This window comes from Ursus maritimus, unplaced genomic scaffold (genome assembly GCF_017311325.1).
Source record: "Ursus maritimus isolate PB19 unplaced genomic scaffold, ASM1731132v1 scaffold_35, whole genome shotgun sequence".
Taxonomy (NCBI): domain Eukaryota; kingdom Metazoa; phylum Chordata; class Mammalia; order Carnivora; family Ursidae; genus Ursus; species Ursus maritimus.
In genome coordinates, this window is record NW_024426119.1 from 12,769,922 (window position 1) to 12,797,884 (window position 27,963).

A 27,963-nucleotide genomic window follows, 5' to 3' on the forward strand; every position below is an offset into this window, starting at 1 on the left:
ATGACCTTGAGGTCCTGGGATCGAGCCCCGCTTGTGGCTCCCTGCTCAGCTGGGAGTCTACTTCTCCCTCATCCTCTGCTTCCTCCTGCCCCTGCTCATGCTCTCTCTCCCTCTCAAATAAATATATAGAATCTTAAAGAAAAGAAAAAAAGAGGCAGAGAAACTGGCCTAGCCAGAAGGCTTCTCACAAGAGGTAAAATTGAATTTACTGTGGATGTTCCTAAGAGACAGAACTTGAACCAATAGATAATTATGAAGGGAGACAGATTTTTGACTTAGTATGAAGACCTAATTAAATCAAATTTCTCTTAAGATTGAATTTGTAAGAAAATGAGGTTTCTTTCACTGGAGAGAACCTAAAATAGACTTCCCAAAGATATAAAATGGACTCTGGATGGGCTAGATGACCTTTAAGCCTGTTGGCCTTCGGAGTTTATAATTCTGGTCTCTAGCTGTAGTTTCCCAGAAGTGAATGTTACCGTGGTCTTCCATATTTGAAGAGGAGAACAAATTCGCATGACTGTAATAAATAATTTGGCTATAAATTTAAAATAATGACAATAAAATTAATTATATAATATACATAAAATTACAGTTCTGAATAATTTAAAAAATTAAAGATCATAAATAAGTGATTTATTTACTTGGGTCTTAAATCCTTCTTTAGAACTTTTGTTCTTTTTTTTAGGCTGATAAGAATGGACCCAGTTTTCAAACCACCTTTGAAAAAACTGAACAAACACTTAAGGTAAGAAATTTTTTTAAAACAATATACCTTTTTTGAAAATAACTTACTGTGAAAGGCTCCAGTATCCTTTGAGGAATAATGACTGAGTAATTTGATAAAATTATCAAGAACCAATAAAAGTTATAAATTAATCTCATAGATACCTTCCGTGCTCTATATTTACCTTTGAGTATCATAGAGCTGGTGTTTTAACTTACTGTAGCACATCCTAATTATTTCTTATAAAGGGAATGCTATAGATGATGGAACTTTGATTTACAAAAAAACAACAGGATTTTAAACAAATCATACTATATACTGCTGTTTAATTATGCAGGGCTGAGAAAGTATGTGAAAAACAAGGAGAGATGTTGAGTACTTCTGGAGCCACACTAAGGTAGTCACATGGAGGAAGAGGAGACAAAATGTAGTTGTGGGTTACATGAAAAAGATAATCAGAGATAGGAATTTTAGGTTACACTTTTGAGAGATGGGAGAATTTGTTGAATATTTATAGTTTTTTATATCCACTTAGTGCTTTGAGGTAATAAAAGGAAATTCTTTTATATAAGCAAAGATTTTTTAAAAAACTTTCATTTGCTACTAGAAAACCACATATTCCTGACAGCAATTTTTGTTGGTGTCTTAGCTTTCTGGAGTCATTGTTTTAAAAAATGTTAACTTATTTTTATAAAAGATATATTATCTGTCTGTCTATTTAAATGATAGGGCCATTATGGTTTTAGAAGATCACTTAGTAACTGAGAACTCACTTATTATTGTACTTGTTATATTTAAATCTCATGAATATCACATTTGAAATCATTTCTTGACCTAGTATTAACACATGGTGATTTTGGAGTTTCATGGTTTAACTTACATGTTTTATGTAATCATAATAGAGAGTCCATTGAAGATTCAAAAATATGATGGATATCGGGATGGCCATGACAAGCAGATTATAGGCTCCATGTTAATTATGTTTGGGAAATGGAGTAATTAGGTTACTTTGATATTCATAGGAACTCTAAATATGTGTAAGTGTGATTCACTCTATCTGTATTTTCTGTTTAAGGAGTCTGGGCTGTGGATCTTGATCTCCTCTCTCTTCCTTCCAAGCTGTAAAAGCAGTGATATGAGTCCAGCTAGAAGCCTTTCTGGTCCATCATGGATATTATGGGTATAATTGGCCTGGAAAACTAATTTTCTTTTTAAAAAATTTCTAGGTGGCGTTTTCATCTTTAAATCTGTTGCTGCAAACACAAGCTCTTCTGTCTTCTATTAATTACCTGACAACCATACTCCCATCCAATGACCAAGGAAGTGATTCCAAAGAAGTGCAAGTTTCAGATGAGAAGCAACAAAAAAATTCAGCTCTACAGAAAGGTATGAAAAACACTTTGTTTCTTGTTAACAAACATGTTAGAATCCTAGAGAGAAACGGGGACTCTTAGAGATCATTTAGTTCAGTCTTTTGTGTGCCGTTTTCCCCACTTTGTCCTTTTCTTCAAACAAAATCATATGTGGGTAACTGCTATATAAGGTGAAGGTAACTAATACTGTTGCTTTAAAAAAAAAAATACCTGTTTTTGTTCTTTGGTGGTGGTGGGGATGCTTTAGGTGGATAATCAGGAAGAATACCTATATTTACATTGAGCTCTTCCTCTCCTGTCAGTGGCCCCTGAAGAGACTCCACAGAGGGTTAGTCTTCCCTTCCATTTTACGGTTAAGGAAGTAAGACCCAGAGACATGAGGTTTAGCAGTTCAGGGATAGCATCTAGTTGGTCAAGAGCCCAGATTTTGGATCAGAAAGAATTCAGCTTAAATCCTGCCTCTGCTACTTAAATTATGTGACCATAGGCACATTATTTAACTTCTCTGAGTTTCAGTGTCCTTATGTTATTTATTTTGTGGTTTTTTCTTGCTTTTAAATTATAAAAGTAACATATCTCAATATGAAAAATGCAAACCGTACAGAGTATATAAAGCAAAAAAAAATATTTGAAATCTTTAGGAACTTGAGAATTTTATAATTTTTAAAAACAGAACTGTGGATCACTTAATCTAAGGAAGAAACCTTACAGAGTTTGAATTACTAGACTCCCATGTGATATAATGCTTTGTTTTATTTTTAGTGATTTTATCCTCTAAAGATAGGGACATTATTGACTTCAGGCTGTTTGCCAAATTGAATGCTTTCTGTGTCACTGTTTGCGATGAGAAGAACAATATTGCTGAAATCAAGATTCAAGGTAAAAGTTTTCACACTGTTAAAAATTATTTAAAAGATAGTTTTTTTTTTTTAATATTAAAGAATATACAAACGGAGGGCGCCGAGCTGTGAAAACTGTATAGTTTTTTTATGACATACTTGAACTGCATGTTTCCTTTGCTCTTTGGGATGTAGATGCTGGTCAGAATCTGACCATCAAATTGAAACACACAAGGTAGTATTTTGAATCTTTCTGGGAGTTGTCTTGGTGGTGAAAAGAGATACTAATGTCCATGTGGGGATGCTGTTGATGGGCTAGGATAGACGCCAACCCAGAATTCAGGTTAAGGTCTATGAATATGCTTTATCTTGGTACAAATGCAAACAACCTCGTAATGAAGAGAAAACATATGAGCCCATGATGTCTTTCAGGCAAAATCTGCTCAAACTAATCTAACTCTGTCTTTGCCAGCTCACTGTGATCTGATAAACATAAAGAATATATTTAATGAAATTCTTGAATAACTTAAAGACCAAAAAATTACGGCTTTTTTGTTGTTGTTCTTTCCCAGTTGGCAGTGCATCTATAGTGAATTCGATTCATGAAACTTAGAGCTTCTATGTAAATAACTGGATATAAGATATAAAGGATTTCCTAAAATCCCGAGATAATCAGTTTGTACCAGGTGTAGTTTTTTCAGAAGGTTGAAAAGTCAGGTAACTGACTTACAATGAATTTATAAGTTTCATTGTTTATAACACTAAAAATATATAATATTGCCACTTCTTTATCAGTTGGGAGTTCAAATATAGCTAAGTTTTAAAAAATCTCACCCCCAAATAAAATTACAAATGAAAAGAAATACCTTAAAATTTTATTATGGTAGGTCTTTAGAAATTATAATAATATAATTTTTTTTTTCAGGTCTTGATTCTTCTCTTTCTCTTCAGTCAAGAAAACAGTCACTGTTTGCCAGACTGGAAAATATTATTGTCACAGATGTTGATCCTAAGACAGTCCATAAAAAAGTAGGTGTAATAAATAAATAGCTAATATGTTTTGATAATTGAATATGAGATTTTAATTTTAAATATACTTTAAGAAATATTAAATATATTTTGTTACACAAATGTTTGTTTCTATAATGATTAAAAATATAAGCCCCTTTTAAATGAGACTAATTTTGTCATTATCCTCTTGGACAGAGTACATTCAACTCTCTGCTTTTCAGGCTGTATCAATAATGGGAAATGAAGTTTTTCATTTTAACTTGGATTTGTATCCAGATGCTACTGAGGGAGAGTCCTATACTGACATGTCCAAAGTGGATGGTGTGGTATCACTGAATGTTGGCTGTATTCAGATTGTCTATCTTCACAAATTCCTCATGTCACTTCTGGTAAAATCTCTATTTATATATTGATTTTTCAACTTAGAAATACTTAAGTCTGGTAGTTATGATTGCAGATCTTACAAACTTTGGATTTTAGGGTGTGCGTTGTTTTGATTATAGATGGTATTTATGTATTAATGTAGAGGTCAAAACCTCTTTTTAACAGCTGAAGTCTGAGTCATTTAATTAGATTTTTGTCTAGAACTGGAATTATTTTTTGCCAGAACATAGTGAAACCAAAGTTTCAAGTAAAAAAATACTGAAAATGCTTTTTTCCCCCTTCTGTTTCTCAAATACCCTAGCCTTTATTAGGTAGCTCATAAACACAGACGGATGATTGGTGATTCCTTCCTAATTCTAGATAAATAAGACTCAATTGAAAGTTATGTACAGGAAAAAAAATAGCACAGAGATAAAAAAAGGAAGATTGCATTATTAACGATGTGCTTGTTGTCTGTTTTTCTCCTTTTATACTTTGTGTCTACAGAACTTCCTGAGCAATTTCCAGACAGCTAAAGATGCTCTAAGTGCTGCCACTGCTCAGGCTGCAGAAAAGGCTGCCAGAAGTGTGAAAGATCTTGCCCAGAGGAGTTTTCGTGTTTCTATCAATATTGATCTGAAAGCACCGGTTATAGTCATCCCACAGTCTTCCATTTCCACTAATGCGGTAGTGGTCGATCTTGGGCTAATCAGAGTTCAAAATCAGTTCAGCCTGGTGTCTGGGGAAGACTTTTTAAACCCTCCAGTAATTGATAGAATGGATGTGCAGCTAACAAAGCTCAAGCTCTCTAGGTATCCTCTCTTTTTTAGTAATTTTGGATTTAAGTATTGCTTAACGTTTTCCATGAAATTTTGTGTACATTGAAATTCATACCCACAGTGCTTCTTTTGCACAGAATTGTTTGTTTATTCATCTTTTAAAAAAGATTTTATTTATTTGTTAGAAAGAGTGAGAGAAAGCATGAGCAGGGGGTGGGGTGAGGGAGAAACAGGTTCCCTGCTGAAGACGTGGAGCTTGATCCCAGGACTCCGGGATCATGACCTGAGCCGAAGGCAGACGCTTAAACGAATGGACACCCAAGGGCCCCTGAATTGTTTATTTTTTAATCAAGTTTTTATTTTGAAAAATTTCAAACTTACAGAAAAATTCCAAAAATATTACCATGGACACACTTATAATCTTCACCTAGGTTCACCAGTTGTTTACATTTGCTTTAACTCTTAAGTGTATGCTATTATTATCATTTAAAACATCTTTTTAATTTAATTTTTCCAGTTGAGATGAAATTTACATATTATCTTAGTTTCATGTGCATAACATGATTGCTGTTTGTATATAGTGTGAAACAGTCTCCACCAGAAGTCTAGTTAACATTCATCACTGCACATAGTTATAATTCTTTTTCTTGTGATGATCTTTTAAGATCTATTCTCTTAGAAACTTTAAAATATACAATACAGTATTATTAGCTGGCCACCTTGCTGTACATTAAATCCCTAGGACTTAATTAATTTTATAACTGGAAGTTAAAATATTTTTTGCTGAACCTTTTGAGTATAGATATCTTAACCCTTTGCTCTAAATGCTTTAGCATGTGTCTCCTAAGAGCAAGAACATATATCCTCTTATATAACCATAATGCAAGTATCAAATTCTGGAAATTTAACACAGATCCAGGATTATATCTAATATTCAGTCAATATTCAGATTTTTCCAGTTGTTCCAGTAGTTTCCATTATAGTAATTTCCCCCTTGATCCAGGATCACGTTTGGCATTTAATTATATCCTATGCTACTGAGGAGGATTTCTGTACTGTTAGGTACTTGCTCTGGAATAGTTCTTCAGCCTTTCTTAGTCTTTCATGATGATGACAGTTTTGAAGAGTGCAGTCTGTTTTTTTCAGGGAATGTCTCTCAATTTGGTTTTGTCTGAGTGATTCTTCATGATTTAATTGAGCTTGTATAGTTTTATAAGTATCTGTGTAAGTAATGATGTATCTGTAGAGCTCCCACCAGATGAATATGAAAGTCTCTATACATTTTAAAATCATTTTCTACCCCATCCAAAGAGATTTAACTATCCCAAATAAAAAAGGAAAATTATAAGGCAAGTCTAGAAAATAATCATGGAGAAGAGCTTTATCAAACTCTTTAAAAAATGCTAACTGTTCATCTTGCCATTTAAAAAAAAATCTCTGTATCAATACATATATCAGTCCTTGTACAGCTATATTTGATGATTCCCCCATATATTCAACAATATGAATTTCTTTTTAAAATTTAATCCATGTGTGACCTGCTGTTTGAAGAAGAAGGTTTTCTTAATGGCTGATTGTATATCGTGTATTTTAATCTGTCCCTAAAGTGAATTATTGATTTAGGTTAGTAAATACTTAAATATGTTTCAAATCAATGTTTAGAGCAGCAACTTTTGATTCTGTGTCTTTTTAATGATAAGTTGCTTTTCTCTCCTATGTTTATGCATCAATTATATTTTTCATTAGGACAGTGATCCAGCCAGGCATCTCCCATCCTGATATTCAGCTCTTGCACCCTGTTAACTTGGAATTTTCTGTAAATCGGAACCTAGCTGCATCTTGGTATCACAAAGTGCCTGTTGTAGAAATTAAAGGACATCTTGAATCAATGAATGTAAGTATATGAGTGAAAAAAAGCTCCTTACTGAAATTTTAGATTCTGAAAACTTTCTTAGTATAAATCAATATGATACGTGAAATTTTTTACTGATTGGTACACAAAAATTTCAATGAGATGTTGTCCAAAAAGATGTTTATTATTTAGCAGAATTTAATCTTCAGTTAAGTGTTACTTAACATTTATGTATGTATGTATCTATGTACAATTGACATACAATATGAGTTTTGGCTGTATAACAGTGATTCAACGTTTATATACATTGCATGGTTTTTGTTTTGTTTGTTTTTTAGATTCCACATATAAGTAAAATCTTGCTGTATTTGTCTTTCTCTGACTTACATCATTAGGCATAAGTGTTTTTGTTTTCTTTGGGTAGATAAGCAGTAGTGGAATTGCTGGATCACATGGTAGTTCTATTTTTTTTTTTTTTAGGAACCTCCATACTATATTCCATAGTGGCTGTACCAGTTTACATTCCTATCAGCAGGGCCTGTGGGTTCCCTTTTCTCCACATCCTTGCTAGTACTAGCTGTTTCTTATCTTTTGGGTAATAGCCATTCTGAGAGGTGTGAGGTGATGTCTAACTGTGGTTTTGATTTGCATTTCCCTGATGACTAGTGATGTTGAGCATCTTTTCATGTACGTGTTGGTCATTTCTGTGTCTCTTGGAAGAATGCCTATTCAGGTCCTTTGCTCATTTTTTAACCAGATTGTTTTTTTTTTTATTACTGAGTTGTATGAGTTCTTTATATATTTTGGATATTAATTGCTTATCAGATATATGATTTGCAAATATCTTTTCCCATTCAGTCGGTTGCCTTTTTATTTTAATAATGCTTCTTTTTCTGTACAGAAAGAAGCTTTTTGGTTGATGTAGTTCCAATTGGTTACTTTTCCTTTTGTTGCTCTTGTCTTTAGAGTCAGATCTAAGGAAAAATCTTTAAGACCAATATTAAGGAGCTTAACACCTTTTTTTTTTTTTTTTAAAGGAGCACTATGGTTTCAGGTCTCATATTCAAGACTTTCATCCATTGGAGTTAATTTTTGTATATAGTGTAAGAAAGTGGTCCGGTTTCATTCTTTTAAATGTAGCAGTTAAATTTGAACACATCCCAAACTCTTCATTCCCCCCCAACAGAGTTTGTTTTTGATGTCACTTTTTACATATTTTATTTTTACTACTTTTGTTTTTTGACATTTTTAGTAGTTTTATAAGTAATTAATCTATTACCTTTACTATATATTTCCCTTTTCCAGTGAGATTTTTACTTTCATATGTTTTCTCTTTATTAATTAGTGCCAATTCTTTTCATCTTAAAGAAGTCTTTTTTGGAATTCTTATAAGGCTGGTTTAGTGGTTATGAACTCCTTTAGCTTTTGCTTGTCTGAGAAACACTGTATCTCTCTTTCTATTAGAATGATAAACTTGCTGGGTAGAGTATTCTTGGTTGGAAATTTTTTTTTAGTACTTTGAATGTGTCATTCTACTTCTTTGGCTTGTAAAGTTTCTGCTAAGAAGCGCTAAGATTCTCTATCTTTTATTTTTGACATTTTAATTATAATGTGTCTTGGTGTAGTGCTTCTTGGATTCATCTTTTTTGGTACTCTCTGGGCTTCCTGGATGTCTGTTTTCTTCCCTAGGTTAAGGAAGTTTTCAGGCATTATTTCTTCAAAAAGTTGTCTGCCCCTTTCCTCTCTCTTCTCCTCTGAGACCTCTATAATGTTGATGTTCTTTTGTTCATTGTTGTCCCCAAAGTCCCTTAAGACAGCTTCATTTTTAAAAATTTTTTTAAAATGTTGTTGTTGCTTTGTCTCGGTGAGTTCTGTTGCTTTATCTTCCTGTTCACTAATCTGTTCTCCTTCATCCAGTCTGCTGCTAAACCCCTCTACTGTATTTTTCAGTTCAGTTTTTGTATCTTTAGTTCTCTGACTTCTATTTGGTACTTTCTTATATTTTATATCTCCTTGTTGAAGTTTCCGTTGTGTTCATCCATTCTCTTCCTGAGTTCCGTGAGTATCTTTATGATCATAACTTTAATTCTTTATCAGATAGATTGCTTATCTCCATACCATTAAGATGTTTTTCTGAGGTTTTGTCTTATTCTTTAATTTGAAAATGCTTGTTTCCTCATTTTGCTTGACTTTCTGTGTTTGTTCCTGTATATTAGGTAAAATAGCTGCTTTTTTCATTTTTTTTCTTGCATGAATGGCCTTGTTTAGGTGATCATCCTTCTCCTTCAACCTTGCCATAGCTTGTGGTTGTCTCTTGAACTGTCGTAGTTGTCTAAGCCACCTGAATTATTATTGGTATGCCCTTATTATTTAGAGTATACCAAGATCTGTCAGTGGATCCAAGGGGAGGAATATTATTTAGCACCTAGTTTCAGGCTGATTGGAAGCCAGACCCTCAGGCAACAGCTTTTGAAATATGCAAGTGTATACAGTCCTATGAGACTGCGATCATAATCCCTGCTGGGCTCAAGATGGGAGATCTGGAAGTCTCCATTGAGCAACAACTGAAAAAATTGATGTATTGCATTGGTGTATAAATGAGTGTATGAACTCCTTTCTGGAAAGTCTTGTCTAGTTATGATGAGGCCAAGGGGATGTGCAAGGCTGTTGTCTCCCTGCTTTCATACTCTGAAAGCTCTTCCTTAATCTCTAGGTGTGTGGGAAACCTGAAGTCAGTCCCTTAGGCTGATGCTCCAGGTTGAGTGAATAGGTCTTTTTCACAGACCGAGGATGTGTTTCAGTCTGCTGTCTGTGCATTGCCCTGCTGGCTTTAGGATACCTTGTGAGTGTAGGGTACAGAGCATGCTCACTGGCTTCAGAAAGGCAGTGGGAAAATGTCTTGACTGCATGTGCCCATGAGCTTCAGCAGCAAAACAGGCTAGTGCCTTGTATGTCTGTGTACTGACTTTAGGCTAGGAGTGGGAAAATGCCGGCACTGCTCACCAGCTCCAACCATGGGCGTGTTGCAAATGCCTGCACTTGCAAACTTTAGCTGGGAAGTGGGAGAACTCCACCGCAGTTTTCCTTTCTGGCCCAGCCAGGTTGCGAGGGAGCACTTCAATTGCCAGTGCACTCTAGCCTCAGCAAGTATCATGACTACTCTCCCACTCATCCCAGCAAGGCTCTGGGAAGGTGCTAGGTCTGAGCTCTCCTGTCTATGCTAGCGAGCTATGTGGAGAGTGCAACAGCGGCTCTGCTAGCATGTCAGTTTCCCAGAAGTATTTCACATGTCTCCTGCTCTTTCGGCCAGTGCCCCCAGATCAGCAAGTGGATTTCCCTCAAATATAGTCTAGGTGCTTTTCAAACTGCTGTTTTTTCACTGAATCTTGGGACAAGCCATTTAAGAGGGGAATCTCATTTTGGGACCCCTGGAGGTCATCCATGTTGGTTTTCCAAGCCAGACTTTCTGGGAGCTTCTCACTGTGGTGTAGATCTCAGGGGCACGAGTACCCCATGGGGAGCACCAACTCCTCGCTCCTCCATGAGAAACACCTCTCTGGTGATATCCTTCCCTTTTGTGTGACACCATACTGGGGGTGGGCTTTTTTGGGAGACCATGTCTCTCTGCCTCTCCAGCTCATCTCAGTGTGGTCCTTTTATCTTTTGCTTTGAAGAGCAGTTTGTCAGGATTCAGGTCTTTCTCAGGAAAATGATCCACATGTAGTTGTAGATTTAGTGTGTACGGGGGCGGGGGGTGAGTTCAGGATCTTCCTATGCCACCATCTTGGACCCCTCTTCATTACTTAATTGTTGAATTTGCTATATGTACACAATAGCAGAGATCTGTGTGTAAATTATTTATTAGTATATCTCATTTTATATGTTATATATCCATACTTCTAATTTTAGGGGTGTCTAAGTACACCTACAGCATTTAGGGAAAAGCTTATTTTTTATATTGAAGATAGCCTTTTTATTTCATTGGAGTTGTTATTTTTAAAAATATAGAATTTCTGTTTTTTTCTGAGTTTGTCACTTTTTTTAATGATCTGATTTCTTTCATCATTATTATCTTTCACTATAGTTTATATAAGTTAAGTTGATGGAACTAATACTGATTTATAAATCACATTTTTTTCTCCAAACATTTTATTATCTTTGAAACCAAAAATTTTAAAATATAATAAGTAGTGAAATACTTGAGTGCATAGTGAATATATAATTTTTCAGTGTTAAGGTAATTTTTTCTTCAGTGTCTTATGAATAGTAGTTTGTTTTCTATATTAAAATTGTTCCATTTTGTTTATCAATTTTTAAAGGAATTTTTTAAAAAAGATTTTATTTATTTGAGAGAGAGAGAATGAGCAAGGGGAGGGGTAGAGGGAGAGGTAGAAGCAGACTCCCTGCTGAGCAGGGAGTACAATTTGGGACTCGATCCTAGGACCCTGGGATCATGACCTGAGCTGAAGGCAGATGCCTAACCTACTGAGCCACCCAGGGACCCTAAAGGAATTTTTTTTTTTAAGATTTTATTTATGTATTTGACAGGGTGGCAGGCAGAAGTAGGTTTCCCACCAAGAGGGGAACCCGACATGGGGCTCAATCGCAGGACCCTGGGATCATGACCTGATCTGAAGGCAGACGTTTAACCAACTGAGCCACCCAGGCGCCCCTAAAATTGTTTCATTTTAAAATGAAATATCTTTATCTTTTCTTTTAATGATATTTCCACAGGTTAATCTCAATCAAGAAGATCTTAATCTTTTATTTAGAATACTAGCAGAAAATCTTGGCGAGGCTACTGAAGACTTAAATAAAATGAAACCAGGAGTACGAAAGACAGGTAAGAGACTGACAGTAGGTGGCATAGTACACGTATTTGTTTATGTTACAATTTAGTAGGGGAGACAGACAATAAAAATGACATAAACAAATACATACTTACAAATTGTGATTTGTATTACCATGAAAACAAAGAGGATGTTTATTTGAATAAATATTGCATAAAACTATAGTTAGAGCTGATGGACTCTCTGTAGTTATGGCAACAGTCAGTTATAGATTCAGAACTTTTTTCCTAAGTTGCATTAAGTTAGAAGGAACCATAAAGAGACATTTTAAATCTGGTGGATTCCTGGAATAACTACTGAAATTGCATGTATACAAATAAAAACATTCAAAGTTGGCAGTAGGCTATGGTAGCATACTTAATCTGATTTTTAAATTAGGTTTTATGGTAAAATATCTTTAAGAATTGTAACATTTGATAAATTACACCTCGGCAAAGAAAATACTGAAAAATTGTACTGAAATAAAAACTCAGAGAATTTAAATTATTAGTTGCAATGGCCTTTTGACCTAAAGGCAAAGTAGCTACCAGACCTATTTTTTAAACACTTTTATATATGTATATTACACACACAGACATATAGTCTTTTTTTTCAAACAAATGGCACTATCCAATAAATGTGTATATGTGTGTATTTCTGTACTTCGCTTTTTTCTTTCAAAGGACAGCTTATCTTGGTGTTCATTCTGTATCTGTAAATATACTACGTATAGGTCCGTCTTCATTCTTTCTGATGACTGCCTGGTATTAAATTCTCTTGAAGTATTATAATTTGTTTAGCAAGTCTGTGTTGATGGACATTCCAGATTGTTTTCAGTCTTTCACTCTTACCACATTGCATTGAATATCCTTGTCCATACACTTTTACAAGTGCACATATATCTGTAGGGGAAATACCAGGACTACTTGATTAAAGGGTATTTAATTTTTATTAATATATGTAAAGTTAATGAATTTAGTTAATTTAAATGAACATCTTTGACACATCTTGCCAGTTGCTCCCTTTAGAACTTGTACTAATTTTGTACTCCCGCCAGCTCATTTTCTATATTAAAATTTTCGCTAAATTGCTAAGTGAAAAATGGTATCTCACTATATTTTTATTATTTAAAAAAACTTTTTTACTATATTACAGAGCAGAAATAGTAGTCAAGAGCACATATCTTAAGTATACAATTCAGTGAATTTTTATGTATAGCTTTATCATATAGTTATTAATCACCATGGTTAATATATAGAACATTTTCAGCTTGCCCCAGCAGGCCTCCCTATGCTCCTTCTCAGTCAGTACCAAACACCCACCCTGCCTGCAAATCCACCCAGAATTGACGGCCATCCTTATTTGTAATACCACAGATTAGTTTTGCCTGTTCTTGAATTTCACGTAAGTGGAGTCATACAGAATTTACTCTTCAGTTTTTGGCTTCTTTCAGTCATTATTTTGTTTGGGAGATTGCTCCATGTTGTGTGTGTAGCTGTAGTTGTTCTTTTTAATCCTGTGCATATCCATCGTATGAATGCATTAATATTTATTTTATCCATTCTATCTTTGATGGAAAACATTTGGGTTGTTTCCATTTTTTTGATTGTCTTGAATAAAGTTGCTATGAATGTTATTATACATGTCTTTTGCTATATACTGTCTTCTTTTGGTTGTATAGCTAAGCTTTACATGTTAGGTTCATTTGTTAGGCTTATGTTTAGCTTCTGTAACTTATGCCATATTATACCAAATGATTTTCTGAATGGTTGTACCAATTTACCAGCAATGTATGAGAGTACTAGGTGTTTCACGTTCTCACTGGTCCTTGGTATGGTTGATATTTTTAAATTTAGCCATCCTGGCTGATATGCAGTAGTATTTCTATGCTTCTTATTTAGTCCCTGATTACTAATGAAACTGACACCTTTTCATATGTGTACTGGCCATTTGGATAACCTTTTCTATGACATGACTATTCACGTGTGTTGACCATTATTTTTATTGAGTTTTTTTTTTTCCTTAGTGATATATTGGAGTTCTTTGTTCATTTCAGATCTGAGCCCTTTTGTGTGTTGTGTGTGTTATACGTATATGTGTTGATCTAGGCATAGAAATATCCTACCCCTATCTCTGATTTGCTTTTCATTCTTATGGGTCTTTTATGAGCAGAATTATTTAATTGTAATGTATTCCAGTATATCATTTTTGAAAGTGATTAGTGCTTTTTATTTCTTATTTAAGAAATCTTTGCCTCTTCCAGGAATTATTTTGTAAAAGCAAAATATTTGCTAGAATTATTTCCCCTGGATCACACTCTAACAGTGTTGGAATAAGGTGATAGTTAAGAAACCTCACCGTGTGTATTTCTTTCTCAGAGTTAATTATTGACAGCAGTGGTTTTCCGTATGGTTTTCTGGTATGGCTTATGGTACAGGATTCTTGTGTTAGTGATCATAGATAATGTTAACTCCAATAATATTAGTAACTAATGTAATGTTATTGAGGGTTCGTTGAGAGTAAAGGCTATCGTGAGCCTGGTGAGTTTGGACTCTACCATTTGGCATCTGTGTGATGGTGGGCAACATCCTGAATCTGTCTAAACCTCAATTTGCTCAACTGTGAAATGAAGACAATAAAGTTTTTATCTTGAAGGGTTGATATAGGAATGAAATGAGACAATCCATATACAGCCCTTAACATAGTGACCAGCACCAAGGTAAGCACTTAGCAAGTAACAGCTATTATTAGTTTTGTATATTACAGTTTAGAAAGCAATTTTATTGCATTTCCGAGGATGTGAATTTTAGCACAACAGTATCAGTTTCATATAACTCTGCTTTTACTTTTTTCTATGGTATAAGAGGTGGTAACCATCCCTCCCATTTTTTTTTCTTTTCTAGCCTTAACTGTTGTTGTTCTCCTCATGATTTAATCATATCAAACTCTGTTTCCAAAACCTATCATGATGTGCTATCTACAATTTTCCACAATCTCTTATTCTTGGATGTCTTCTCTGTATGAGGAGGTCCTGAAGCTCTACTTGAATGATAACTCCCTTATGAAACTTTTCGTGACCTCCCCATAACAATTTCATGTTCTATAGTTTCTGCAATTTTCTATAGTCTGTTAACATTTGTCTACTTAATGTGACCAGGCATAGCCTGCTTCTTTTGTTTGTTTGTATTTTAAATATATATGTCTCTTCTAAACTGTAAGCATTCTAAGGGGCTGGAGCTATGTATTACTGATTTGTGGATTTTCAGTGCTTACACAGGTCCAGAGTACTCATACATGTCCTCAGTGAGTATTTGTGGAAAAAAATGTGTGGATAGAAGTGAAAGAATTTCTTTTAAACATGTTTAGGTGAAATTAAAGGGCCACTTGAAGCCTTTACAGCAAAACAAGATGTACATGCTTCCCAAGGTACTGTAATAGCTGGAGTGGAAGAAATGAGATCTGTAGACATCATTAATGTGCTGCTGAAGTTTGAAATCAAAGAGGTACGTAATTTTCATCTGTTTCTGTTAAGTAAATAAGTAAGTAAATAAGTAAGTATATTTGGAATTACCTCTACTAAAACTTGTAGATTATTGATGTGGATGAAAAAAATCTTTAAGTAGGCTATTTATAATTTGTATGTAGCAGTACAGTTTGTGGTAAATTTGAGAGTTTATGAAAGATGAGTTATATTGGGGTATCCAATATTTCATAGAGAACATGGTAGCATGTCCTGCTTTTCAAATGATTTTAGGGCACTTGGGATGTGGCTTGCTTTGAATTTCTATAAGGAAGTCAGGAAAGGGAAGTAGTGACAGAGAAATCCTTTGCAAATTTTAGAAACCCGTGATAGAATAAAACACGGTATATCTACATTTTTTAAATGTTATATTACCACTATCTGCTTTCCGTTTGCAGATCTTTGAGGAAAACTTAAATGGATTTTCCTCTTCTGTATTCACACATTAATATTCATTGCTTGTGCTAAGTGCTGAGGATACAGAGTTAAAAGGCAGAGACTCTGAACTCTAACAAGAAAACAAACAATAAAAATTTTTAAGTGCTCCCATTAAAAATGTGCCTGAGGAGCTTGTGGCTGTGAAAGTAAGCAGGGGGCATCTAAGCAGGCTGAGAGTGTCAGGGAAGATTTTCAGGAGGAAGTGACATTTGAGATGAGCTTTTAAGGAGGAGTAAGTAGAGTCTAAGAAAAGGGGATCAGGAAAGGGGCTGAGGCAGGGTTAAGGTATGAGTATATGACAAAATATCATAGATAAAAGGACTTGCAAGAACTTCCTGCAAAATCCCTTCGTCATTAATGGTAGAGGTTATGTTCTTATTCTGAGTTAAAAATTAATAATAAACTTTAGAATAAATGGGTTCTACTTTTCTTATCTGAAATATATGCTTTGGAAGTAATTTCTTTCATCTTAAAACTTTACTGTTTTTCTGGTTAATACTAGAGTTATTAAAGATACATAAGCTTTAATAATTGAAACATTGATAGACGAATCATTCTATTTGTAAATGGGCTTCATTAACATATGTGCATAGAAAACCCATAATTGGTTTTTAATATCATTCATAATAAATACTATGCCCTGAGCACACGGGAAGTAGGGGAGAGGGAGCTGCCAACAACTAGTGTTAGAGGCCAGTGTTACCACTGAACATCCTACAGTGCACAGGTCTGCTCCCTCACTACAAAAAATTATCCAGCCCAAAATGTCAGTGGTGTCAAGCTTGAGAAATCTTGCCTTAGGATTAGTATAGAAGTTGACCGTTTATCATATAGACTTCCAGTTGAAAGGCTGTCCATCAGACTAGAACTCCTGGGAATTAGGCAGAACTACTTTGTTTTTTTTAAATTTCATCTTGACAATCACTTGAATACAGTGACAGTGTTTCACAAGTCTGAACAAGGAAACGGACCTACTCTGCGGGGAGCCTGCCTCTCCCTCTCCTACTCCCCCTGCTTGTGCTCTCTCTCTCTCTCTCAAATAAATACATGAAATCTTTAAAAAATAATTCAAAGAAATGTACCTTCCAAAGTATATAACACTAGGCCATTTTTCAGGCACAAATAGTAGTATGCACCTTTACATCGTGTGAATTTTTTTATTATATCACTCTGGATGGTTATGAAATTGTTGACTTACCTTCATTATATATAAGTGGAATTGTTTGTGGTAATACTGGGCCTTTTCTAGGTTGTGATTACTTTGATGAAAAAAGCAGAAAAGAAAGGAAGGCCTTTACATGAACTAAACGTCCTGCAGCTTGGAATGAAAGCTAAAGTTAAACCCTATGACCTGACTGCTAAAGCTTATCTAAAAAAAATTAGTATGCGATGCTTTGAGTTCACTGGTAAGTGTGAAGTATAGTCTGTGTAAATTATTCATGTTATAGGCAAGGTCCGTCCCTTTTTGTCAGTAGTAAGCACATTTATTAATGTCACCATAATTATTTAGTTAATTAAATTTATTACCTTGATAAAAAGGAATTTGATTTTTAAAAATTTTTTATCTATGAGTTACCATAAAGTAAGAATATATCAAAACATATATATCTATATTTAGCATGAAGTAGAATATATTCAAATCCACTTTCTAATATGCATTAGGCCAACTTTTAAAGTTGCTATGGATGTTTAAAGTTTGTAGCAACTCTATGGGGTAACTTTTAGTAAAGTGAACATATTGAGAAAAATCCCTAGTTTATGTATTTTATAGCTTTGTTCTTCAATATATTCTTTCTGATTTATTCAAATGATAATACCAGTAGTACAGATGTTACAAAAGTTATAATTGATTGGTGTTGGGTTATTTGGTTTTTTTTTCCAATTTTTTTTAATGGAGTTTCTTTTTTTTTTAAAGCCACTTTTATTGAGGTGTGACTAATGTAGAGTAAAATTCCGTTTTAAAATACATTTGAAATGTTTGAAGGACTTACTAGAGCTGCTCTGTGTTTTTTATTTTTAGACTCTGCAGGAGAGGCTCTTCACATTATCAACTCTTCTAATGTAACTGACGAGCCCCTGCTGAAAATGTCACTGACAAAGGTACCTGGTTTCCTTCTGGGATTCTTTAATATTGGAATATATGAAGTTATGTAATTCTCCCATATTTAATATTTAAATTACCTCCCTAAATATTCATTCTAAGCTCATTGATTGTAGTAAAGTATGCAAGCATCCAATAATAACCTTTTGAATTACCCTTATATTGTTGAATAAGTGAGTGTGTACAAAGTTCTATGGTAATCCAAAGCACATTTGTTATAATCTAGATATGCTAGCATTTTCCCCTACCTTTAGCATTTACTCCTAAGTAGGATAAGGAATTTGAATTTTTGCTTCTGTAGGATGTGAGAAATGCTTCAGTTTTTTTGGCACATGCCTCTTCGCTGTTAAGAAATAGGTTTATAGTGTTTTCACAGCATACTTTGAAAAGTAGAGAACATATATATATATGTATATATATATACGCATATATATGTATGCACATGTATATGTATTTATGTATGTGAGTGTATATATATATATTTCTTTTCAGTGTGTGAATTCTTAGTGTTTTCAACCCAGTGGTTTAATCTTCCACTATTTCTAGGCAGACAGTGATGGACCAGAATTTAAAACCATTTATGATAATACCAAACAGAAACTGAAGGTAAATATTTTCTAATTCACTATAAGGCAATGTTATATTAATGATTAAATCTAGCTTTATAGCCATCCTCTTTCTCCTCATTCTCACCAACAAATAATATACTTTTTAAGGGAATTTTATGCATGGTTATTTGGCCTAGTGTTGATAGAAGTATTAAACATTTGAATTATGTATCAGCTTTAGGTTGAGAATAAAATTAAGGATGAAGCTAAAAGCATGGCTCAGTACAGATATTGCTTACAATACATTTGAGCTTGTATAGTCTGTCTTGGACCCATCTGATATGTGATTGACCTAAGTCCTGCTAATACATCCCTTATCTTTCCTTAAAACCCACCAATTAAGGTCAGAATTAGAGTTGGGCATGAGAGGGGGCAGAGTGTTGGTTTAATGTCTGGTTGAGATTAACATTGTAAGAATGAGTTCTTTTTTTTTTTTTCTTAAAAAAAAAAGTACTTTAATTGATCTTAGATGAACTATTCTTCACCATATACTTATTTGTATATGTTGAAGCTTAACATAAAAATGTCACCATATCTGAAATCTGTCTTTCTAATTGTTCATTTTCTTAGGTTTCATTTTCATCCTTAGACTTAGTACTTCATTTGGAAGCTTTACTGTCCTTCATGGATTTTTTATCATCTGCTGTTCCATCCTCTGAACCTTCCTCTTCTGAGAAGGAATCTGAGCTGAAACCACTTGTGGGGGAGTCCAGAAGTATCGTTGTCAAAGCTGGTATTAACTTTTGAGTCATGGTTTAGTACTTTCTGTCTGAAGTTTTAATAATCCTATGATTACTTATATTTTCAAGCTAAGACAAATATTTATCACCTTAATATTACAGTTGCTCTGACAGATTAAGTTCGTTTCAAAAGAAAGCAAATTTTTCCCTGCAGTAGGATAATTTTGTGAGGGATTTAAAATAAATGTTTAATATTAATCATGTATTTGTATTTGATTTCACTGTCTATCTTTTATGGAAAATAAAGTTGTACGTACATTGCATTGATGTCTCTGCAGCCTTCACTTCAGTGCAAGTGAGAACGGAAGGAATTATAATATGAATACAATCAGGCATAGTACAAAAGCCCATTTCTGTCAGTCACGTAAACCTACCTGGTGCTCAACAATTTTAAATGCTTTGCAGGGCACAAAAGGAAGAAGATCATGGAAGAGACAGACTCACTTTGGTTTCTATCCAAACTGAGTTTAAATCACACACAGATATGGGATGTTCCGCAAGCAAATGGCTTGTGCTTTGAATTAGATATGAAGTCAATCTGAGTGAACATGCACCTGTTTTTAAACCAAATGTCATTTAAATTATTTTTCTTTCATATTACATGATATGAATATCTAACATCTAGCAGTTTAATTTTCAGACCATTACCTGTTTGAGTGACATCTGTATTATTGACATCTTTAAAGCATAGAACTCTTAGTAATATTAGATCTAAGGATCAGATTTTTTTTAACCAGGGATCAGAGCAATACTTTTGCTATAAACTAGAGTTAAAGAGTTTTTTGTTGTCTTTAATGTACTTGCTATATTAATATCTGTGGAAATGCTTCTTTATATAACATACATAAATACATACATGTACACACACAGTTGAATAAATGAAAGAGCAGTGTTTAAGTTCACAATAAACTACAAAAATTATTAATCCAAGGAAATGGTCTTCCAGTTATGCTATGTAGTTGATATTAATGGTTTCATTATAGTTTTTATGGTTCGATTTCCATCTTAAGGGAAAAAAAAAAATCCCTGTTATCACCTTGGTGATTAAGGACTGATATCCTGTTCTTGTACAGTATTATAGGAAAAGTTCTGTTTCCCTCAGGCAAGACACATCTCTAGAAAAATATATTCTAAATTTATCAGTTAATACTTGGACCAAAGTAGATTAAGAAAATCTATTTGATTATGATTCTTATACACACACACACACTGTAAATTTTTTTGTATTTTTTAATCTTAGCCCTTTATGTTTAAGTCTCATAGACCTAAATCTTTTTTCCCAGAAGAAAAACTATAGGAAAGTTTCCATGTAGCAAATTGAACTTTCGGGGTACTATTAAAGGTTGCCTTTATTCTTAAGTTGGAGGGGAAATGCTAGTTTCTGATTGGCATTCGAAAATTGAGTCAAAATCCATAATAATTATATGTTATCTTAATGGAAACCTTTTTGATTCTTCTTAGTTCATAATGTACTTTTTGTGAATTTTACATTATTAAGTGTGTTATATCATCTTTGCACTTTGCTAATCACAAGGTTTCTATTATTTTTCAGTATCCGGCAGTATTTCTCAAGATGATGTTTTTGATTTAAAAGTCATAGCTGAATTAAATGCATTTAATATCTTTGTCTGTGATCGGAAGTGTAACATTGCAGATATTAGAATACGTGGTAAGTAATGATATTCCTTGGTGTAGGTATTTCTGTTTCTTTACATAGACCTCCAGGAAGAGTGAGCTTGTATATGGCAGATTTCTTATGAGTCATCATTTTGTTTACTTATATTGAAGACTCGCACAAACTTTTCAAAGATGTACTTTGAAATGTGAGACGTGAATTTGTTATGATTCACAGCTGACATGAAACATTTCTTATGTATTTTTCAAATTTTAGAATAAATCTAAGGCTTAATCGCTTATGTTCCTTTTGTATTTTCAGAATAATATGACCTTAGTTTAAACTGATAAATTAATACCACAACAGCTCACTAAATAAAGAAAATATTACTATGTTTATTTCCCTTGTCTTTTGTACATGTATAGCATCAGACTAGTAGTACCTAAAATAAATTTTGTGTTACTCATCATCAGCTTGATAAAAAGATAGGTTCATATTATACCATGGGTTCTTGTGTTGGCTCTAACACCTACTAGCTGACCTTGAGAAAATTAATAAACCTTTCTATATCTTAGTTCCCTATGGAGGTAGTTGTAGTAATTATTCATGGGATTGTTGTGATAGTTATGATAATTATTTGTAGGATTATGTACACATTTACATGTATTTAGAAAAGTGATTGGTAAATAATAAGCACTTGAGAAAAATTAAAAAATAAGTACTGTTCAACAAATATTACTAAGTATTTCATGGGTGGCATGGTATTAGGTTGAGCTTATTACTGGTTCTTAGCTATAGGCATTCTCTTTTACTGAGGAGCTATTTTAGAAATCATTATCCTTTAGAAATTATGAGAATAACCAAAATTTTTTTGGAGAGAAAGATTATATTTTAGATAAGAGTTTATTGTAGAATGACTATTCATCAAATTATATTCATTTTTGCTCAATTATCAGAGCATTAGTTTTCATAATAAATGCTTGTGAGATGGCTGTTTAAGAAATAGTGTGTGTCTTCCTCTGTGACCACTTGTGATCTTGCCAATGCACAGGATATTTGTTTGGAGACCTGCCACTAATTCTCTTTGAAATTCAGTTTCTTTTGTCTTTAAAATTTCCACTTTTATGTATGAAATACCTGTAGCACTTAAAGATCTTGTAACCTTTATTAGACATCTCATACATAGAAGTTGATACCTCTAATATGTGTAATAGTAATTTTATTTGTTCTCTATCTTGGTAGTGTATTTTTTAACTTGACTAAATACTACTGAATTGGTTCACTTGGATTGGGTAAAAAGTTTGTAAATGTTATATTTCCCATAGGAATGGATGCCTCTATTTCTGTGAAGCCAAAGCAGACCGACATGTTTGCCAGACTTAAGGATATAGTAATTACAAATGTTGATTTGCTCTCCATTCACAAAAAGGTAATTAAAAAATAGGTTTTAGGAAAAGAAGTCTGTTCAAGATGACAGGGTAGGAAGATCTTCAACTCACCTCCCCTACAGCCATAACAATTCTACAGCTACAAATGGGATAATTTTCTCTGAAAAAGTCTTGAGAACTAGATAAACAGCACCTTCACAACAGAAGATAAAAGGGCCACATTGAGTTGGGTGGGAGAGGCAAAGACGTACTCTTGCTGCTATAGCTTGCAGGCATCCACTGCATACTAGAGGAGATGCCCCTGGAGTGCCTGGCTCTGTTGTCCACGTGGGATTGTGCTTCTGGGCCCAACTGGTCATGTCCTCTTCAAGGCCACTCCTTCAGTGGGAAAGGTAGCTCTTTCACCTAATACATAGAAACAAACACAGAGAATCAGGCAAAATGAGGAGTCAGAAGAATATGTCCAAATGAAGACAAAGGCAAACCTCAAAAAAACCCTTAATGAACTGGAGATAAGTAATTTGCCTGATAAAGAGTTCAAAGTAATGGTCATAGTGATGCTTACCAAACTCAGGAGAAGAAGGGATGAATAGAATGGGACCTTCAACAAAGAGATATAAAATATATGAAAGTACCAAATGGAAGTCATAGAGCCTAAGAGTACAATAACTGAATTAAAAAATATACCAGAGGGGCTCAGCAGCAGACTGGGTGAAGCAGAACAGATCAGTGAGCTGGAAGACAAAACGATGGAATTTACCCACACAGAGAAAAAAAAAAGATGATAACTTAAGGGACCAATGAGACAACGTGAAGTAGAATAATATCCGCCTTATAGGAATCCCCAAAGGAGAAGAGAGAAAGGGATAGAAAATCTATTTGAAGAAATAATGGCTGAAAACTTCCCTAACCTGGGAAAGGGAATATCCCAGAAAGTTCCAAATAAGATTCTAAAGAATGTAACACCAAGACACATTTTAATTAAATTGTCAGAAATTAAAGAGAATCTTAAAAGCTGCAAGAGAAAAAGAACTTGTTATCGTACAAGGAAAACCGCATAAGGCAGTCAGCAGATTTTCAGCAGAAACTTTGCCAAGCCAGAAGATGGCATGACAAATTCAAAGAACTGAAAGGAAAAAACTTTCAACTAAGAATTGTCTACCTGGCAAGGTTATCATTCAGAATAGAAGGAGAGATAAGGAATTTTTCAGACAAACAAAAGCCAAAGAACTTGTAACGATTAACTGGGCTTACAGGAATGTTAAAGGGACTCCTTTTAGCTGAAAAGAAATGGCACTTATTAATAACAAGACAGCATATGAAAATGAAAATCTTACTGGAAAAGGTAAATATATAGTAAAGGGTGGATTAACCACTTATTAAAGCTAGAATGAAAGTTAACAGACAAAAGTAGTAAAAATAGCTATGGTTACAATAATTAGTTTATGGATACAAAGGATAAAAAGGTATAAAATGTGACTTGAAAATAAAAAATGGGAGGGGGGACAGTAAAAATATGGAGTTTGGGAATGTATTCAAGTTTAAGTTTCTGTCAACCAAAACAGGCTGTTATCCACATAGGACGTTTTATGTGAACTTCAAGGTAACCACCCAGCAAAACTTACAGTAAATGCACAAAAGAGAATAAGAAAGGAATGTAAATAAAACACTGAAGAAAGTCATCAAACCACAAGGAAAGTGAGACTCCATCAAAAAGCTGTTAGAGCTAATAATGAATTCAGTAAAGTTGCAGGATACAAAATAAACATACAAAAACCTGTTGCATTTCTATATAGTAATAATGAACTATCAGAGAATTTAAGAAAACAATCCCATTTACAGGTGTAACATAAAGAATGAAATACCTTAGAAAAAAATACCTAGGACTAAATTCAACCAAGTAGGTAAAAGACCTGTACACCAAAAACTGTAAAACGTTGAAAGAAATTGAAGAAGACCCAGGTAAGTAGAAACATATTTCATGCTCATGTATTGAAATAATTTATATTGTTAAGTTGTCCACACTAAAGGATTCTACAGACTATGTGCAATTCATATCAGAATTCCAGTGGCATCTTTCACAGAACTAGAACAATTCTAAAATTTGTATGAAAACATGAAAGACCCCCAAACAACCAAAATGATCTTCAGAAGGAACAAAGCCAGAGATCTCATGCTTTCTGATTTCAAACTATTCTACAAAGCTATGGTAGTCAAAACAGTATGGTCTTGGCATTAAAACAGACACATAGATCAATAGAACAGACTAGAAAACCCAAAAATAGACCCATGTACATATGGTCAATTAATTTTCAACAAAGGATGCAGGAATATACAGTGGGGAAAGGGCAGTGTTTTTAGTAAATGTGTTGAAGAGCTACATGCAAAAGAATGTAATTGTCAATAAAATGGCACAGCTACATATAAAAGCATGAAACTGGACCACTGTCTTTACGCCATATTACAAATTTAATTCAAAATGGATGAAAGACTTGAATATAAGACCTGAATCTAATACTCCCAGAAGAAAACATACATGGCAAGGTCCCTTAAATTGTTCTTAGCTAAGATGTTTTCTTAGATCTGACTCCAAAGGCGAGAGCAACAAAAGCAAAAAATTTTTAAGTGACTACATGACACTGAAAAGCTGTATAGCAAAGGAAACCATCAACGTATCAAAAAGGCAGCCTACTAAGTGGGGAAAGATTTTGCAAATCATGTATCTAACAGTTAATATCCAAAATATATAAAGAACTCATACAACTCAATAACAAAAAGAAACAATCTGGTTAAAAAATGAGCAAAGGGTCTGAATAGGGATTTTTGCAAAGAAGACATACAGGTTGCCAACAGGCACATGAAAAGATGCTGAACCTCACTAATCACCAGGGAAATGCAAATCAGAGGCACAATGAAATATCACCTTACATCTGTCAGAATGGCTTTTATCAAATAGACAAAAAATAACAAGTATTGGTGAGGATGTGGACAAAAGGGAACTCTCATCCCCGAATGGTGAGAATGTAAATTGGTACAGCCACTATGGAAAACAATATGGAGGTGCCTCAAAAAATTAACAATAGAACTTTCATATGATCCCCCAATTCCACTTCTGAGTATGTGTCTGAAGAAAACAAAAATACTAATTTGAAAAGATACATCACCTCTGTGTTTATTGTGGCATTATTTACAATAACCCAGATATGGAAACAACCCTAAGTGTCCATCAACAGATGAATGGATAAAAAAGATGCAGTACATATATACAATAGAATATTACTCAGTCATAAAAAAGAAGGAAATCTTGCCATTTGTGACAATATGGGTGGAACTTGAGGGAATTATGTTAAATGATATAAGTCAGACGGAGAAAGACAAATATGGTATGATTTCACTTATAAGCAGAAACTAAAAACCAAACCAAAACAAAAAACCCCCCTCAGACTCATAGCAAATAGAGTAGTGGTTGTCAGAAGGGAAGGTATTAGGGAGATGAAATAAGTGTAGGGGATCGAAAGGTACAAACTTCCAGTTATAAAACAAATACGTCATAGGGACGTAAAGTACAGCATGGGGCATACAGTCAGTAATATTGTTATGAACTTTGTATGATGACAGGTGGTAACTAGACTTACTCTGGTGAGTAGTTTGCAATGTATACCAATGTTGAATCACTATGTTGTACACTGAAGCAAATACAATATTTTATGTCCGTTATACTTCAATTAAAAAAAAAAAGAAAAAGGAAAACCAGTCATACTCCAAAATAAGATGCCATTATCCCCATGAAAAGTTGGGGAAAATATTAGAAAATACTTCACCCAAAAAGATTATGAATGGTCATTAACACATTAAAGATGTTCGACATCACTAGTTATCAGATAAGTGCAAATTAAAGCCACAAGGAGATACATACCCATTTCAATGGCTACATTAAAAAAATTGACAATATCAACTATTGGCAAGGATTGGAGCAACTGGAACTTCTGTTGCTGGTACCATTCTGTACCATTATATAATCACTTTGGAAAACAGTTTCAGAGGTTCTTAGAGAAGCCAATATATATTTACCACGTAACTCAGCAATTCCAGTCCTCTGCATTTCCCCAAGAAAAATGAAGACATATGTCCACGGAAATCTTTGAACATGAACACTCATAACAAGTTTGTAATTATAACCCCAAACTAGAAACAATCCAAATGTCCATCCAGAGAAGAATGGATAAACAAGCTGTGACATATCCAAACAGTAGCATACTACTCAGCTATAAAAAGGAAAAAAAACAGTGATATATGTAATGGGGGTGAATCTCAACATTATGCTTAATAAGAGAAGGCAGACACACAAGAGAATATATCCTATGATTCCACTTACATGAAGCTCTAGAAAAGACTGATTTAGTAAGAGAAAGCGGATCAGTGGTTGTTTGGATCTGGGTTTGGGGGAGGGGTCGGATTAGCTGAAGGGGGAGGGGCTCAAAGGAACTTTTTGGGGTGATGGGATGTTCTATATCTTGTTTTGGTGGTATAGATTTGTCAAAATTTGTCAAAGTATATACTTAGAAAATAAATGCATTTTATTATATGCAAATTATACCTAAAAAAATTAAGAATCATTTCACTTGGGGGCGCCTGGGTGGCACAGCGGTTAAGCATCTGCCTTCGGCTCAGGGCGTGATCCGGGCGTTCTGGGATCGAGCCCCACATCAGGCTCCTCTGCTGAGAGCCTGCTTCTTCCTCTCTCACTCCCCCTGCTTGTGTTCCCTCTCTCGCTGGCTGTCTCTATCTCTGTCAAATAAATAAATAAATAAATAAATAAATAAAATCTTTAAAAAAAATCATTTCACAAAAAATTAAAATGTACAGATTAATAGAAACTAAAAAATAAACATCAAAAAGTGCTTTATAATGAAAAGTAATTTCTGTATTGAAATTTACTTTGGGATGCCTGGGTGGCTCAGACGGCTAAGCGTCTGTCTGTCTTCAGCTCAGGTCATGATCCCAGGGTACTGGGATCCAGTCCTGTAACAGGGTCCTTGCCCAGCAGGAAACCTGCTTTTCCCTCTCTCTCTGCCCCCTCCATCTTGCTGGTGCATGCTTTCTCTTTATCTCTCTCTCTCACTCTCTGACAAATAAAATCTTTTTAAAAAAATTTAGTTTTGATTTTTGTGTTTGAGATGCCTTTGTTCATTTGTTCATTATATGTTCATTAATTGTCATGTGTCAGGCAGTTTGTTAGGGATTGGCCATGAATATGGTTATTACATGCTTTCACATTGTGTATAGACTAGGTGATTTATAAGTTATGTCTGACCAATTAAGTGATTGGTATTTCCATTGATTAAAACAATTTTTGTAGAAATAGGAAAAAGTTTTGTTAAGTAAAATGTTTTTAACAATTTATTGAAGGTTAAATATAAATGGTGCTTCTTCATATAGCAAGGATTTTTTAATAAGGAAACTTATTTATAATACAACTCTTTTGATATAGGTCTTTTCATGTAATAACCAGTTAATTTAATACTTTTAGGCTGTCTCTATTTTGGGAGATGAAGTCTTTAGGTTCCAAATGACTCTTTATCCAGATGCTACAGAAGGAAAGGCCTATGCTGATATGTCTAAAGTAGATGGGAAACTTAGTCTCAAAGTGGGTTGTATCCAAATTGTTTATGTTCATAAATTCTTCATGTCTCTTTTGGTAAGTATATTTTTAAATGTATTTATTTCTCATTGAGACCTAAGTATTTTTGCCTATACATTTGAACCTAGATAGTCAAAAC

General features: G+C 34.1%; 1 protein-coding gene across 1 annotated transcript in view; it reads left to right on the top strand.

The window, feature by feature from the left end:
• VPS13C (vacuolar protein sorting 13 homolog C) overlaps positions 1-27,963 on the top strand; it is a 171,127-nt gene that overhangs the window by 71,159 nt on the left and 72,005 nt on the right. The window contains exons 28-43 of the mRNA XM_040620561.1: positions 689-748; positions 1,954-2,113; positions 2,863-2,979; positions 3,865-3,968; positions 4,172-4,339; positions 4,821-5,125; positions 6,839-6,986; positions 11,679-11,787; positions 15,140-15,276; positions 16,981-17,137; positions 17,752-17,831; positions 18,379-18,438; positions 19,011-19,173; positions 20,733-20,849; positions 22,121-22,224; positions 27,714-27,881. Coding sequence (XP_040476495.1) covers positions 689-748; positions 1,954-2,113; positions 2,863-2,979; positions 3,865-3,968; positions 4,172-4,339; positions 4,821-5,125; positions 6,839-6,986; positions 11,679-11,787; positions 15,140-15,276; positions 16,981-17,137; positions 17,752-17,831; positions 18,379-18,438; positions 19,011-19,173; positions 20,733-20,849; positions 22,121-22,224; positions 27,714-27,881 — 2,157 coding nt within the window. The remainder of the gene's footprint in view (positions 1-688; positions 749-1,953; positions 2,114-2,862; positions 2,980-3,864; positions 3,969-4,171; positions 4,340-4,820; positions 5,126-6,838; positions 6,987-11,678; positions 11,788-15,139; positions 15,277-16,980; positions 17,138-17,751; positions 17,832-18,378; positions 18,439-19,010; positions 19,174-20,732; positions 20,850-22,120; positions 22,225-27,713; positions 27,882-27,963) is intronic.